Genomic DNA, 14,181 nt, shown 5'->3' with positions numbered 1-14,181 from the left:
AATAAAAATACTTTTCTGTCAACAATGCATGTAAAAGTAATTCTCTTGGTTGGTGCCGACACATACTATCAACGAAGCTCTGGGATGTATACTTGCTAATTAGTGGCATACTTCATTATATTAATCATTTTGATGCGAAAATATATGTACAGAGATGGAGGCGCACTTGTTGCGTTAACATTGAGTTAGGTTATAAGTGTGAATATATACAGTACATGACATTTGCAAGCCATAAATGTGTTTAAAATTCAACTGCCCTTTAGTCACCCAGCCAGCAAAGTTGCTATTTTTATGTCATTTTAAGGTCTGGCAATGTTAAAACAATATAAAAATGCATTTTTTTGCTATCTTGGAAGCGATGGAAGCCATGAGAATCTCTAGTGTAACATAGAAAAAAGTATCAATCAATCTTTTTCTGTCGCAAAGTTCATCAGACACAATGTGTCTTGTCTTGTGACTGTAATACATGAATCTAGACGTTTCACATTGAGATCGAGTATTTTAGAACATGTTTTTATGAATAATACACGATTTCATGAATGAATTAACCTAAAATTACATTTCTCCTGCGACTAATCCCATAAATTTTTAATTTTTTATTTGCATTTTGCTTTTTTTTATCCAGGATCAGTTTTTACTTACCTTCTTTATAACAACATTTGTTGATAAGTTCATTTTAAACTCTGGCCAATCAAAGATTCGCATATGTAACTACTGTATGATCAAAAAGTCATAGGATATGACTAGGGAACTATGTTCCGAATGCTAGTGCAATTCGCTATTAACACAGCGAACTCGCAGCATCAGGCTAAAACACGTAGTTAAAATCTACATAGTGAAGTAAGCAACGATCCTGCTGCTAAAAGCGAAACTCAATCTATTGCAAATCCTCAAAAAGTTACACACAAAATCTTCACATGTTAGGCTAGTATGTTCCATAGTATGTTCTACTGTAGTTTTCAAAATCTATTTTTTTCCTATTCCGCAGAAATTTGGATGACGTACAAACTAGGATCGTGTCTAAAAGTCTGATCAAATTTTCATTTTAAATGTATTGGCGTCATCAGATCTTTACAAAAGCTGAAAAAACACGTATTTCATGTTTGTAGAATATAAAAATAATTCAATAAAAATATATACACTTTCTCATTATTTCACAGATTTATGTTCATTTCAAAGTTACGTATTAAACTTTATGTTGGAGATTTAAAGCAATGTGTCGGTTTGTATAAGTGGGCCATTATATTGAACATTGCACAGTCTCATAATTTGAAAATGACCATTTTGATCGTTTCAAAAATGAACTGTTGGTAGATTAGTGGTCAGAAATTTCGTTATAATATGCTTGGTATAAGAACAATATGTGCCAAAAAAAAATTGTCATTCTTCCCCAAATGTAGTAAATGATCTTAGCACTTAGTATTCGGTCATTAGGCTAAAGGTGTTTTACTTCTTTTGCGTCACTACTTTTGGTTAGTATCTTGTCTTGTAATTCTGGTTCGATTCCAGATCGGTTTAAAGCATATCAAAAATTAACAAGTTGTACTGATCTTCTTCTCTCGTATTGTCGCTATATGTCAGGGCATCCGTTGGTTAGCCACTGCCTGGTGTCGTCATCGATGGAAATAAGGCCTTCCATACCATGGGGTGATCTATATAGCCGGCAATCCTTGATAATGTGGGCTGCCGTCTGCATTTCGCCACACTCACAAGCAGCACTCTCTGCCAAGCCCCAACGCAACATGTCTGCACCATAGCGTCCAACACCAGTGAGCAAACGGTTACGCCTTGATGAGGTAAAAAAGTAAAAAAAAAAAGTTGTACTGATTGTGTTCTGCAATGGAAAGGGCAAACCAGGATGAAATAGAGACATCGTAAATTTGATAAAAATCTGAAAATTGTTAAAATGCTTTCACACTAGCAGAGCGATAATAAATCAAAACAACGTCATCATAACGTTGGAATGAGTGGAAGGAACGTAGAGAACCTAAAAAATGAACTCATAAGTTGTTTCAAGGAAGGATTTCTACTGTAAGAGTTTTTCCACCACCCCGTTAGCTCAGTGGTTACATGCCCGGCTCAAGATCACGCGGCGCTGGTTCGACTCTCGGGGTGTGCGCTTGAGCAACGCATTCTAAGGACTGCTTTCCATTCAGCAGCACCTAGTGAATGGAATAATTACCTGACAACAACACTTCAACAATCGGAAAACTTCACTCCGTCAGTCTCTGTAATCAGACTGGCGTCAAAAGCCTCAAAAAGTATGCGAAACTACCAGGAGTAACTTATCAAGGCTTTGTCAGTCCGAGGATAAACATTCAAAATCAACCAACCAAGAGTTCCCTCGCAGATTCACAATGACTCTTCAGAGACTTAGGACACACTTGGCAGTAAAGTGTCGGGACGTATAGCCAGTTTAAACTATATGACATAAGTATGTTTAGAAAGTTATGAATATGATTATACTTATAAACCGAAACATTTATTACAGGAAAGTGAACCTGTAGTTTGTGGAAGGGAAAACACAATACAGACATCGATCCGTCATGCAAACTGATGACCCGTAACGTTAAGTGAACCAAAAAGAACCAAACAGGGTCTGCTGTCAATGCTCTTTAAGCTACATGTGAAACTGTTATCTAGACATAACCTAAAAGCAAATAACCAAACTGCTGGCATGTTGTTTTTAACATTAACCTAAACCTTCACTGGGAGGAATTGGATACGAGGTTACATGCTAGATGGTTATCTCTTCAGAGACACAAGTCTGCGAATGCGACAAGCTCAAGTTCGGCTATTTTAAACGCAACAAACAACAATGTCAAAGCGTTTTTCGTAATAATGGATCAAACACTGTATGTGGTCCAAATCTCAAAATTAGCACGAAAAAAGTGACAATCAGTTTATCTCTTTGACTGAATGGACATTTTCAAAGACCTGAAAGACCTGGTAGTCGTACTCTCAGATGTAGAGTAACCATTTAACTATTGGCTGTTCATTACGCTGGGGATAAAGCTTTGGCTTTCCAATTATGCTAACCTGGTTTGACTCCCGGCTTAAGTTGGTTGTTGAAAATCACTGTTTACCTCTACCCAGGGTGTTGTAAATTGGGTGGCCATAGTTGCTGAAGGAAAGGCGGCCGAGAGAAAAGAACTGGCCATCCTACTCGCGTTAGTGCTGAAGGCTTAGTGCAGTGAGATTCTTATCTTATTTCCCAAAGCTCTGTAACTGAGTATGGGACCTTTATTCATTGCAAAGTTGAAAAGATTGTCGAGAACACGGTGCTTTTTGTTAGTTTAATTCGCAGCTAATCAAAGAAATCCAAGCAAAAATTGCTTATAAACCTGACAATTTAGGTTATATCCATTTCAATGTGGTTTATTGACATTTTTGTTGTTTGTAATTCAACTATGTTAAATACCCTAAGTTGAAAATTGACATCATTCATTAGAAAGGTCATTACAAACTTTAACAAGACATGAACGTTTTGTTCTGACGCTGCAGTAACAGTCAGCCTGGGTTGATACTGTTGCCACAGCCATTCACAACATAACAATGCTGTCTCAGATCTGTTTATAAGTGAGCTGAGAAGGTCAAGTATGATTTGCAATCCAGTAACAACTTCGGAAACTTTAGATTCTTATGCAACTTTTATGTATTTTTAGAAGCAAATGCAAAAAAAAAACAGAATATCTATTTTGATAAAAACAACATCAGCACAAGTTGAAAAAACGCATTTTCTCATCGGGTCTTATATCTGAATTAGGTGAAGGTCATATTTATTTTGTAATCTTGTTTGAAATCTTATAAGCAACAGTGATCAATGAAGATGCAGAAACACGGCTTAAATTGGTTCTAGTCGTGTAATTCAACCTCTTCTGGCAGACTAGCCGCTTTTTATTGCATAATGGCAACGAAACAAAACCCCGACCATCACGAAATATTACCTTGTTGGATTTGACAAACTAATTTTCAACGTAAACAAACGTTTATTTTAAGTAACAATGCTACGACTTCACAATCTCACAGATTTCTGTCAAGTGCTCAATAGACCTGTTTGGTTTCCGTGTGCTATTTGCTTAAGAAACCGTGTTATTCCTACCGTTTTTGCGATCAATAGGTAAAAGTGAATTTGTATTTTGTGTCTGACAAACCCAATCGTCGTTACAAGTACCATAACTTTACGATATTATCAAATTATTAAAACATTTGTTATTATTTATATTTTAACCACTTTATTTTCATTCACGACCAAAGGATCTTTCATTTACTCACCCAGAAAAGTTGATAATTTTACATCGATTCAACTTCCAGCAAAGTTAAAACAATAAAAAAAACGCAGCACTTTGTAAGGTGGAAAAAGTTTGTCTATTCATTCAGTTCTGAAGCGCCTTCTAGTCTACATTAGTGGTTGTGAGCGTTTACGTTCAAGGGGACATAGGTTCGACTCTTCCGAAAAAGAAGCGGCATTGTTTCACCACAAAGAATCGTAATGACCTATCCGAAGATAGACACAAAGATTGGTTTCCTTGCCTTCTCGTCCACTCAAACTAAATTGTTAACTACCGGATGTAAATCTGGAATGCGACAAAAAGTCTTCATGCTAAAAAAGAAAAAGAAAAACAAAGCGTCACTCGTTTGTGCCTTTTCGATGTACTTTGTCACGAAGGATGAAGAATTATAAAAATTTTATTCCTTCTTAAAAAAAAATTATATCACTCAGAAAATTATTTATTCAAGAATGTGCTTGTGTGACATCAATCTGTCCTGACAGATGCGGATTGCGGCCCACTTTCTCTTCAGTGAGGCAATAAAAAGCGTCACTTCCTAGGAGAGATAAACAAAGAATAAATGAAAGGGTCTTTGATAGCTTGAATGTTATAAATATCGCCTTGCTTGCTTACTTTATGGGCACATTGTTATTAATTCTATTCTTTTATAATGCGAAGCATTTACAAGCTACTGCATAGTAAAATTTTTAATTTACCGATGTAGATTTAGATTCAAGCGGTTTTATGGCAATGTTTTTTCCGAAAATTACTAAATTTCGAGCTCATTTTACACCGATGGGCTGTAAAATGATTCAGTGCAATCTCATGTTTGAATTCCATGATTCCAAATTTTTAAAAAATCTTGAATTCCTTAATCTTGAATCGTGTAACAAATAACATAAATAATATATGTCTCTTATATACGATCTGGCTTATTAAAATTAGATATGAGGTGACACATTTTCCTTGATTCAACGTTAAAAAGGGTATTTTTTCAAGGAAATTTTTGCAATTTTATAATTAATTAACTACAAAAATAGATACGAACAGGTTTTCCATTAATATAAAGCATTCACTCTGAACATGATATGCCCTTCTGTATGTAGAGAGCAAATTTATGATCTGACCAAGATGGAGTGGATATTTGCATGACAAAATAGTTGAATGTGATCTTAAAATAGTATATAAAGGAAGGGCATCCCAAGATAAGACACATCAATGGATACACTGCATCGAGCAGTGTATAGAGTAACTGATGCATTTTTATCGCGTCAAGATGATTGCTGTTTAGACCATTGGTTTTTAACTGCGAATAAAATTAACTTCTTGTAGCACATTTTATCCATCTATGAGGAAGTTGAGTAATGAAGGAATGGTAAATGCCAAAACTACAATTGACTTAACTAGTATGGGTAAATTTACTATTGGAAAGTCAGTAAAGAGTAAAAGTAATACGAATAACATATTACGTATCCATTTTCAAGCAAGTCAGTCAGTTTTTAAAACGCATAATCCAAAACACTTGAGTTTTATGAAAAAAACACTCAAAGCAACTAGCAATCCCAACAAACCAACTTATAAAGCTTTACCAATTTTTATCGCAGAAACGTAGATTTTGTAAACTATTAGTTAGTTCCAACACCTCACCACATAACTTCTTTAGCCATGTGCCATTTAGCTTTTAAAATGATGAAAACTTTTTTGATCTTCGGCTGTTGTTTGTTTGCAACAGAAGGAAGATATTTCTCTCCGGAAGAAAAACTAAATGCAATGTTTTCGGACACTGACATTCAGCAGCAAGAGCAAAGTAAGTCCTTAAATGTGGTATCGGTTTTATGCATAGGGTGAAAATTTTCAGGCAACCTCCTGATTTGGTAGAAAACTTCAAACCGCATAGAGTTCAACAACAAAGTCAAATTTTTAGATTGTTTTTAAAATGTAATTCAACCAATAGAGAATATTTAGCAGTAAAACCTGTGGCAAATGTGCAACATTATGTCTATAAAAGGCCAATGTAGAGCAGCTGTTTGTTTTGATTTATTCTACTCCCTAAATTCAAGTCATTTCTTCAACATCCTTTGTTACGTATATGCGACATTGGACGTCACGGGGTTACACAAAACACGCGGTGGTGATCTAATCCACTTGGAAACGCTGCCTGGGTATTTTTAACTTAATCAAAACCACGATCAAGTATCACGCGAAAATTTAAATTATTTTGAATAAAGATTCAAAATCGTTTGAAAACATTCTCTGGCTTTTATTTCCAGATGTGTTTATTGTTAATATTTTTAATTGCACTGATACTTTTGACAATATTAAATTTTGACTAATTGCAAATCGAATATTGTAGTCCAATCCATGTTAACAGACCACCAGGCTTTGCTGGTAAACACTTTTGATTTGAGAAAAAATGAATATCAACAAGATGTTGGAAAACTGAAATAATTCTTTTCACACACAATCACGTTTTCATTTAATAAGGTACAATTCGTCTAGTTGTTTGAAAAAGCTCTCACTGATAAATGCAAAAATTTTTATGTTGTTTTTTTTGTTCACAAGGCACCAGCTTTGGGTCTGTTGCAGACCAATGGTAATGACCTGATTACTACGAAACGCTATTGTCCAAAAATACGTTTTTGACAACGCTGGCAAGTTCTATTCCAACGTTGAATTTCCGAAAATCGATTTCCACTGATGCAAATATCTGTGTTTACAAAATCAGTGAAAAGCTATTGCACGAGCTAAACGTTGTTTAAACATAATTATTGCACCTTTTGAATAGCTAGCTATTCAAACACAACAGCATGTGGCAGCAAACTTGAACTGCTCTCATGTGTTAGCTTGGTGCTTGTGGTCGCTTTCAAAATTGACGCAAATCATAGAACAATATTGCCTATAAATGTATAGACGACCAAACGAATACAGAGAGAAGCTGAAGCCGCAAACCATGGCACTGGTTAATCAAAATGCACCTTTTCCAGTTAGTCCAATTGTGGTGGCAAAGCCTCTGGCCAACTTTATGGCGTCCGAATACAACAGAGTGACTTCAGTCAATCAACATTTGTACAGGCAGTCCCGCAATCCTTATGTCGCTTGCAAGGTTAGTATGATGCCAAACAAGTTTCTGTTCGCTAAAGAATTGCAACTTCGATTGTTTTTATTTCAACCAATCAAAAACCAAAGGCCTTTAAATTCATGAAGCCTATCTTATTTATTACTTGTTATCACGAGTGAAGAACTGAGATACTTTGATAAGTTCTTACAGTTATTTTTCTGTCAAAGTGTGTTGCAACGTATTCGATATTTTAAAATTGTAGCCTACCATGGCTGATCAATGATCATACTCAATAAAGTTCATGTCGCAGTCTAACTACTTATATAATTTTTTAATCATTGAAAATCGTTATTACTTTTACATCCCCAAGCAATATACATATTAAATAGTCATAGTTTAGGATACTTTGCGAATGGAGACTTTTAGAACTGAAGGATAAAAGCAAGTTACAAGCAGGCTTCTATACTCAAATGCATGCAACGATTTGTATAACAGAAATTTAAAAAGTTTACTTCGTTTGCACTTACTTATGCATCGTGTTAAATTTTCAATCCAGGAAGATGATATGACGTCATGCCACATGATGGTATACTTGGAAAAAACTTTATGCAGCCGTTCTGAGCCAAGCGCAAATTGTGAGCCTTCAGTTATAAGTGATGTAAGTAAACCACAAGGTTACATTTACAGGGTTGCCTAATTATTTTTCATATCTTTGGTAGATTTGATCTACATTAATGTGTTCGGATTTTGAAAGGCTTGATTATTTTTTTGAAACGAAACTGGACTTATTTCAATGCTTTTCATTTGCTTTTAAACCCCAAGCGCCTTGAAACTTTGTAAATCCTGGAATAGATTGCACCAATTGTAAGCTAAATGCGCAATGCATCATAGTAGAGCTAGTAACTGAAAAAACTGACACAGAAGTTCAGGGCTACCCAGGTTATTTCGATTCAACTAAAATGCAAACAGAAATGTTCTCTGTAAAGATAAATAGAGGAAGATTACGTGGAAATCCTGTGTTTTTGGTGAACGTAAGCGTAGGCTATACATGTTAGAATCCTAACAAACAAATTAAATAATGAAATAGAAGTAAATGTCATTCAACCTCTGTTCTGGTTCCTTGATGTTATTGAGGATAAAAAGTTATACAAGGATCCTTCATTTACAATGCAACCGAACAATTAAACATAATAAGTAAACAAGATCAGTTAGGTTCGAAATATTGTATAATTTATCGATAAAGTTTTTGCCACCGTAAATGCAGCTTCTCTAGTATCTTATTCAAATAGAACATTTCTGGCTTCTTGTCAGAACAATCATCAAACTCATTCAAATACAAACTTAATTATTAGTAAAACTGTTATCTTGCAAAATCGATTGAAATCATGTTTTTGTAGGATCGGAAAACATGTGTTGCCAAGGTAGATCTCATTCATGGAGAGATAACATCTTCCATGAAGTGCTCGAATTCCGGAGATCAGCTAGATGACGTGATTGGAGGTGACATGCCTTTCTTTTCGAACCGGTTACAGGAAGAAGACACAGATCAAGAGAAAATGAAACAAGAAAATGGTATTGCATTTTCAAAGAAGCAATGGAATGTTCTTGATGGATACCCTTGGAATATATAATCGCTTTGACCAAGCTGCTTAGTTTGTTATTGTTTGACATCTTCGTCCTAATTTTGACAAGTAAAAATAGATAGTTATTTGTTTGATTTCAATGAAATATTGCAACATTTTTCTCTCTCAGCACTAACCAGTGATAGAAAAATTTTGAAAGCTCTCTCCTTGTCACTACTTCTTTAAATTCTGACAGAGTTAAGTGGGCCCAGGCAAAAAATCCGTTTATTTTTACATTGATGAAACCTTTGCAAACGTGGAATCAATGTAAACAAATAGAATTGCTTTGCTGGCTGGGCAGTTTACTTTTCTGTTGTCATTGTATAAGGTTTATGGTACTGTGACGTAACAATCATCCTTCAAGACCTTGTGCTTACGTCAACCTTGCTGTGGATTGTTTGTGTTTTGGTAAAAGTAGTTTAGAGCAAAATTCGCCGTCGACATTTTCTGTACCAAATATATCAAACTTTTGACAATTTTTCTTTGCTCCATTTATTATCCACACTTGTTGTACAGTGTTTCCATGTATTTTTGTGATAATTTGTTGTCTTTAGTATTGTGAGTTTGAAGAACAATAAAATAAATAAAATGAAAAATGAGTAAATGAAAGAAAATAAGCAGCCGCAATGTGGCGCTGTAGTCAATACATACTGATGCTTCCTGCGCATGGATAACAAGCAAGGTAGAAAAGCATTTCATAACTAAACACAAAAAGAATCATAAAATCATAATCAATGACCACTTTTTCTCTTCAAGACCAAAGTACGTTTTAGGGCTGAGGTTCTTATTTGAAGGGCTGGGAGTCTTATTAAGGGGCTGAGGTTCTTTTTGGAAGGGGCTGAAGTTCTTATTCGAAGGAATAAGGTTTTTATTGGAAGGGGTAAAGTTCTTATTAAGAGGCTAAGATTCTTATTATGTATAGAGATTCCAGCTTAAAGAAATCTTAAAATTGTCCATATCAGATGTTCGAAAACTTTTTACCTTTATTTTTTCCTGGTTAACATGCATTGTTGCAAGCAAACTACTTTTATCAGCTTTTTTCAGATGTTAAAATATTATCTAAAAAGGTTTATCTTAAAATAAATAAAAAAAATCAATTTAATTCCTTTACCTTCTCGCTCTATATAAACATAAAAAGGCACATTTCAGGCACAAAAGAGAAAGTCCATGGCAGCCTACCAGAATCAAGCAGACCTTTTATTCGTGTTTGAATTTTGCCGACTTTTCAAAAGTGAATATATAAGATAGTGAACATTTACCAGCTCGCTTATCTTTTGTTAGTTAAACAATTTAAGTCATCGATAAAAATATGAAGATACAAAAATAGTGGGAGTAAAGGGAGAGGATGCTGCTGACAGAGTGATGTGGAGGCACCGGCGACCCCACTTGAAGTGGAAATAAACCCAGAAGAAGAATAGACAAAATCCTCCGCTTTATCAGGTTAAGAACTTTATCAGGTTAAGGTTCATGTAATGTCCACAGACACGGTCAATAAGACCAAGAAAGTGAGATCAACAGCTTTACAGCCAGATCATCAAACATTTTACATTGATCCATTATCTGTAAACGTTGAGTCAACGTAAATAAAACTTGATTTTGTAGCTGCAAAACAATTTCATTCTCTGAAGGGCGTCATATGACATATGAAGAGTTTCCGCTGGAAAATAAAACATTCATAACTGGTGATACCTCTGTGATAATATGCCGACCACAAGTTGGGCAACACTGCAACGCCTTTCAAATATCGCTGTCTTAGAAAAATTGAGACACGCTGTGTGGGCGTAAAAGGAAATCAGTAAAAATAAGTTTATCTTTGGACAACACTGAGTAATGACAACATGCTTGTAATAACTCTGACTGGTTTCCTTCGAGTTAAAATGTTCTTGGCACGTTGTTCCAAGACATACGTTTTTATTCAGTAAACTAAATGGAAATTTTCTACTTTCACGTTGCTTCAATCGCAAAGAAAAGTAAAAATAACTTGACTCCAGTTAGCAAACCAGTCCACTTTTACATTGGTTGAACTTCTTTCGACGCTGAATCAAAGGAAAAGGGGATGCTGTTGCCTGAGGCTAGGTTTTACGACACCAACGGCAATGCAAGCGCACCAACTAAAACAACAGAACACGAAGTATTTTCGCACTTCTGTTGACCATCTGTCATTGCACAAATCTTGACTTTGTGGTCTACTGACAACAAATGGTTGTCGTTGAGTGAATATAATAACAATTGAATTTTATCAATCAGCAGATAAGTTTCACACCAAGCGACCAGAACTGCCTTAGGACTGCATCTCAGAAACTCAGCTAGCAAACAAACCCCTTTTAACACTGATTTCAAAATTTGCAGACGTTGAATCAATGAAAAAAGCTGAATTGGTAGCTGGGAAATGAGCTAAGTTTATTTTCTTTTTTCCCACGATTATTGATGTCCTGATTTACTGTCAATGCGATGTACAACCTACTCGGTAACAGGCAACGGCACCTTCATTCATTCTGGTCTTAACACAAAGCGTATGAGATGGGGCTGCAGGGAGGGCGGTCATTCCCTGCGACAACAAACATCGTAAATTTGGGCAAAAATGTCTGGTTATTTGGGCAAATTGTAAAAAAATGTAGTCTAAATTGCTGCGTTTTTTTAAGTATAGATTATCTGTAAAGACAACATTTTGGCACAATTTTGATCGCACCCCTAAAAGATTTTATTCTACTACGACTATGTCTTGACATTAAGCACTTTAACTACTACGTAGAGCAGTGGCTCTCAACCTTTTTCGGCTTACGGCACCCTGCAAACAACCAAATAATTTGGCGGCACCCACAGTCAAGTCAAAAAGTTTCTGCATTAAATAAAAATAACTTTGAAATGAGTTTTCGCAAAAACAAAACTAACTACAGCTCCGTATCATATCATGTACAATTAAATGAAGTTCGTTTCGAACAAAGTCAGTGCGAAATTTGTGCTGAGTTTCAGCGCAAATCCTTTCACTGTCTGGGCGCATATTTAATAACTCTATTCTATTAACTTGCTGCACCCTTGCGAAACGTAAATGGTCGGTTGAGAACCACTGACGTAGAGGCTTACTCAATGTGAGGCAAGGGGGTAATTTGGGCTTCAAATGCATAACACATTTTTTACAACTCAAAACAGACATACAAGCAGAAGTTTCAATCATTGCATTGGCCGTAGCAAACAGAAAGTAAAGAGAAAATGATTCGCCTCAATGCATGTACACCCAGTCGTTGAAGATTTCGATAAAGAGGACAAAAAACTATTTCAATCGGTGTCTCCTTTAAAATAAATTATGAATGGATTCTTACCCTGTGTCACCAGAGCTCTGGAGGTTTCGTACTTTTAGTATTTTCTATTGAAGTTTAAAGTCTCTCCATAAATTTAGCTAATACAGGGTTGATCCAGTCTTCTGGTATCTGACGTTTAACCTCCTGTCGTGTTTTCAACTTCAATGAACTTTCCAGCAAAACATCTGGTGACGAGAGGATTAAATGTGCGGCTAACATTGCACTGTTTCAAATAAGCCACAGACATTAATTTTGTTTCACGATAAATTCTCCTTCGTGCATGGTTAATCGGATTTCTTCTTGTAACCTGTTCGATTCTTTGAATGGTTTAAGTCAAACCAATGGGTTGAGGTCTGCAATACCATGGAAATAACTTTGGTCAAAGTGGATATAAACTATTTTGTGAGAATTGTTCGAAAAAATCTCATGTAGGCTATATACGATTTCTCAGTTCTGTTTAGATTTTTTCCTCTGGCAAGTAAACAAAAATATAGGTACCAACACAATATAGAAAAATAATTCGCACAACAAGGATGGCAGCGAAAGACCAAAAGGTCACCAAAGTTAGCTGCCACCTGAAAATATAAGCAAAACACAAAAATTAAAGAACGAAATACCGGTACTTAACATTACATAATAGCCTACAGTGAAATAACAAAAACAAAAAATATAAAGGCTACTGTATGGGCAAGGCTTTTAGCGAGCCATAAATAGTTTTTAAAGTTTCAAAACAGACAGTTTATTTTACTTTTTTTTTTTTTTCTGAAGCATCTAACATACGGTACTGTAGAAGAAATACAAAATTATTGCATTTTGTATGGTTTAGAATTTGTAAATTCTTTTCCTGTTCTAGATTCCTGATAAGGAAACTCAAAACATCTTTTCGGGGTGTCAAAACAAAAGCTAATGGTTGACATGATTTGCTGTTGCAGTTCTAGCCAAAGATAAACTTATGCAGCAAAATATGCAGCCAGTCATGCATTCCACTTGTCCCAGATTTGACGGAATTAACCATGAAACTACACACTCATAAGTGAAGTGTAAAAAGTTTATGCACATTTCAAAAGAATTGATTTAAAACAATTTTATGGTTGGCAAAGTGAATTGAATTAGCAAGTGTTAGACACTTGTATAATTTATTGATAGGAAAGCTTTGTCACTTCAAAGTACCTGGACAAAACAAGTATATAAATGAACACACTTTAGTGTGGTTGCTCTTAAGTTTATTTGTTATGCTTCAAAAGAAAAATATCAAATATATCCGCTTCCTTCTGCAAGCACAGGATTGAATCAGTAAAATCCCTTTTCTGGTTCATTTCTTCGCTCGAGACACTAAAACAAACAAAAACAAAAGGAATTTGAAAATCTTCAAGAATGAACTTAAGCTCTGAACAATGTTACGATCAATGAGTGTGACAAATTTGCCTTAAAGTCAGCAGAAAGTTGTCACATTTTCAAAACCAGACAACTCAAGGTTTACGACTTTGGTTTATCTTGGCGATGACTCACGAGACTAAATAGTAAATAATGAAATAATCAATTACCCAAACCACACACATCTCTAACAGCTCTGTATGTCCCACTTGCCACAGCATGTTGTACAATACTTGTCTTGTGATTATTACATTCTTCGACCGATCTCTAAGTTGTGGAGTGGTATGATGGCCCAATAGTTTGTAGTTACATAAACTGACGTTTTCTTTTTATTTATTACTCATGCAACAAAATCCGTCATTTGAAAAGAATGGATTTTGCTGTCTTGTTGATTGCTCCACGTCTGCAGACATTGAATCAATGTAAAACTGACGGACTTTACTGCCTGAGTAATAGTTTGTAGTTACATAAACTGACATTTTCTTACGTTGATTTAACGAAAAAATGGTTGTGCTTTTCAGCGGCAACCAATCGTTTCAGTGAAGACCTAAAACAAC

General features: G+C 35.3%; 1 protein-coding gene across 1 annotated transcript; it reads left to right on the top strand.

The window, feature by feature from the left end:
- The first annotated feature begins 5,879 nt into the window (after nucleotides 1-5,879).
- Nucleotides 5,880-9,525, top strand: LOC145765442 (uncharacterized). The gene is made up of 4 exons (XM_082577262.1): nucleotides 5,880-6,078; nucleotides 7,256-7,374; nucleotides 7,886-7,987; nucleotides 8,727-9,525. The coding sequence occupies exons 1-4, from the start codon at nucleotides 5,937-5,939 to the stop codon at nucleotides 8,958-8,960; spliced, it is 597 nt and encodes a 198-aa protein (XP_082433388.1). The 5' UTR covers nucleotides 5,880-5,936; the 3' UTR covers nucleotides 8,961-9,525.
- Nucleotides 9,526-14,181: the final 4,656 nt, after the last annotated feature.

This window comes from Aplidium turbinatum, chromosome 2 (genome assembly GCF_918807975.1).
Source record: "Aplidium turbinatum chromosome 2, kaAplTurb1.1, whole genome shotgun sequence".
In the NCBI taxonomy this organism is placed as follows: Eukaryota; Metazoa; Chordata; class Ascidiacea; order Aplousobranchia; family Polyclinidae; genus Aplidium; species Aplidium turbinatum.
Note: the sequence above shows the minus strand (reverse complement) of the source record. Positions and strands in the feature narration are given on the sequence as shown.

What these genes read in the sequence shown, in the direction of transcription:
- LOC145765442 (XM_082577262.1), top strand. Translation starts at nt 5,937, where the DNA reads ATGTGCCATTTAGCTTTTAAAATGATGAAAACTTTTTTGATCTTCGGC. An exon ending in ATCCTTATGTCGCTTGCAAG is followed by an intron (nt 7,375 to 7,885) that starts GTTAGTATGATG and finishes TTTTCAATCCAG; the next exon opens with GAAGATGATATGACGTCATG. An exon ending in AGCCTTCAGTTATAAGTGAT is followed by an intron (nt 7,988 to 8,726) that starts GTAAGTAAACCA and finishes ATGTTTTTGTAG; the next exon opens with GATCGGAAAACATGTGTTGC.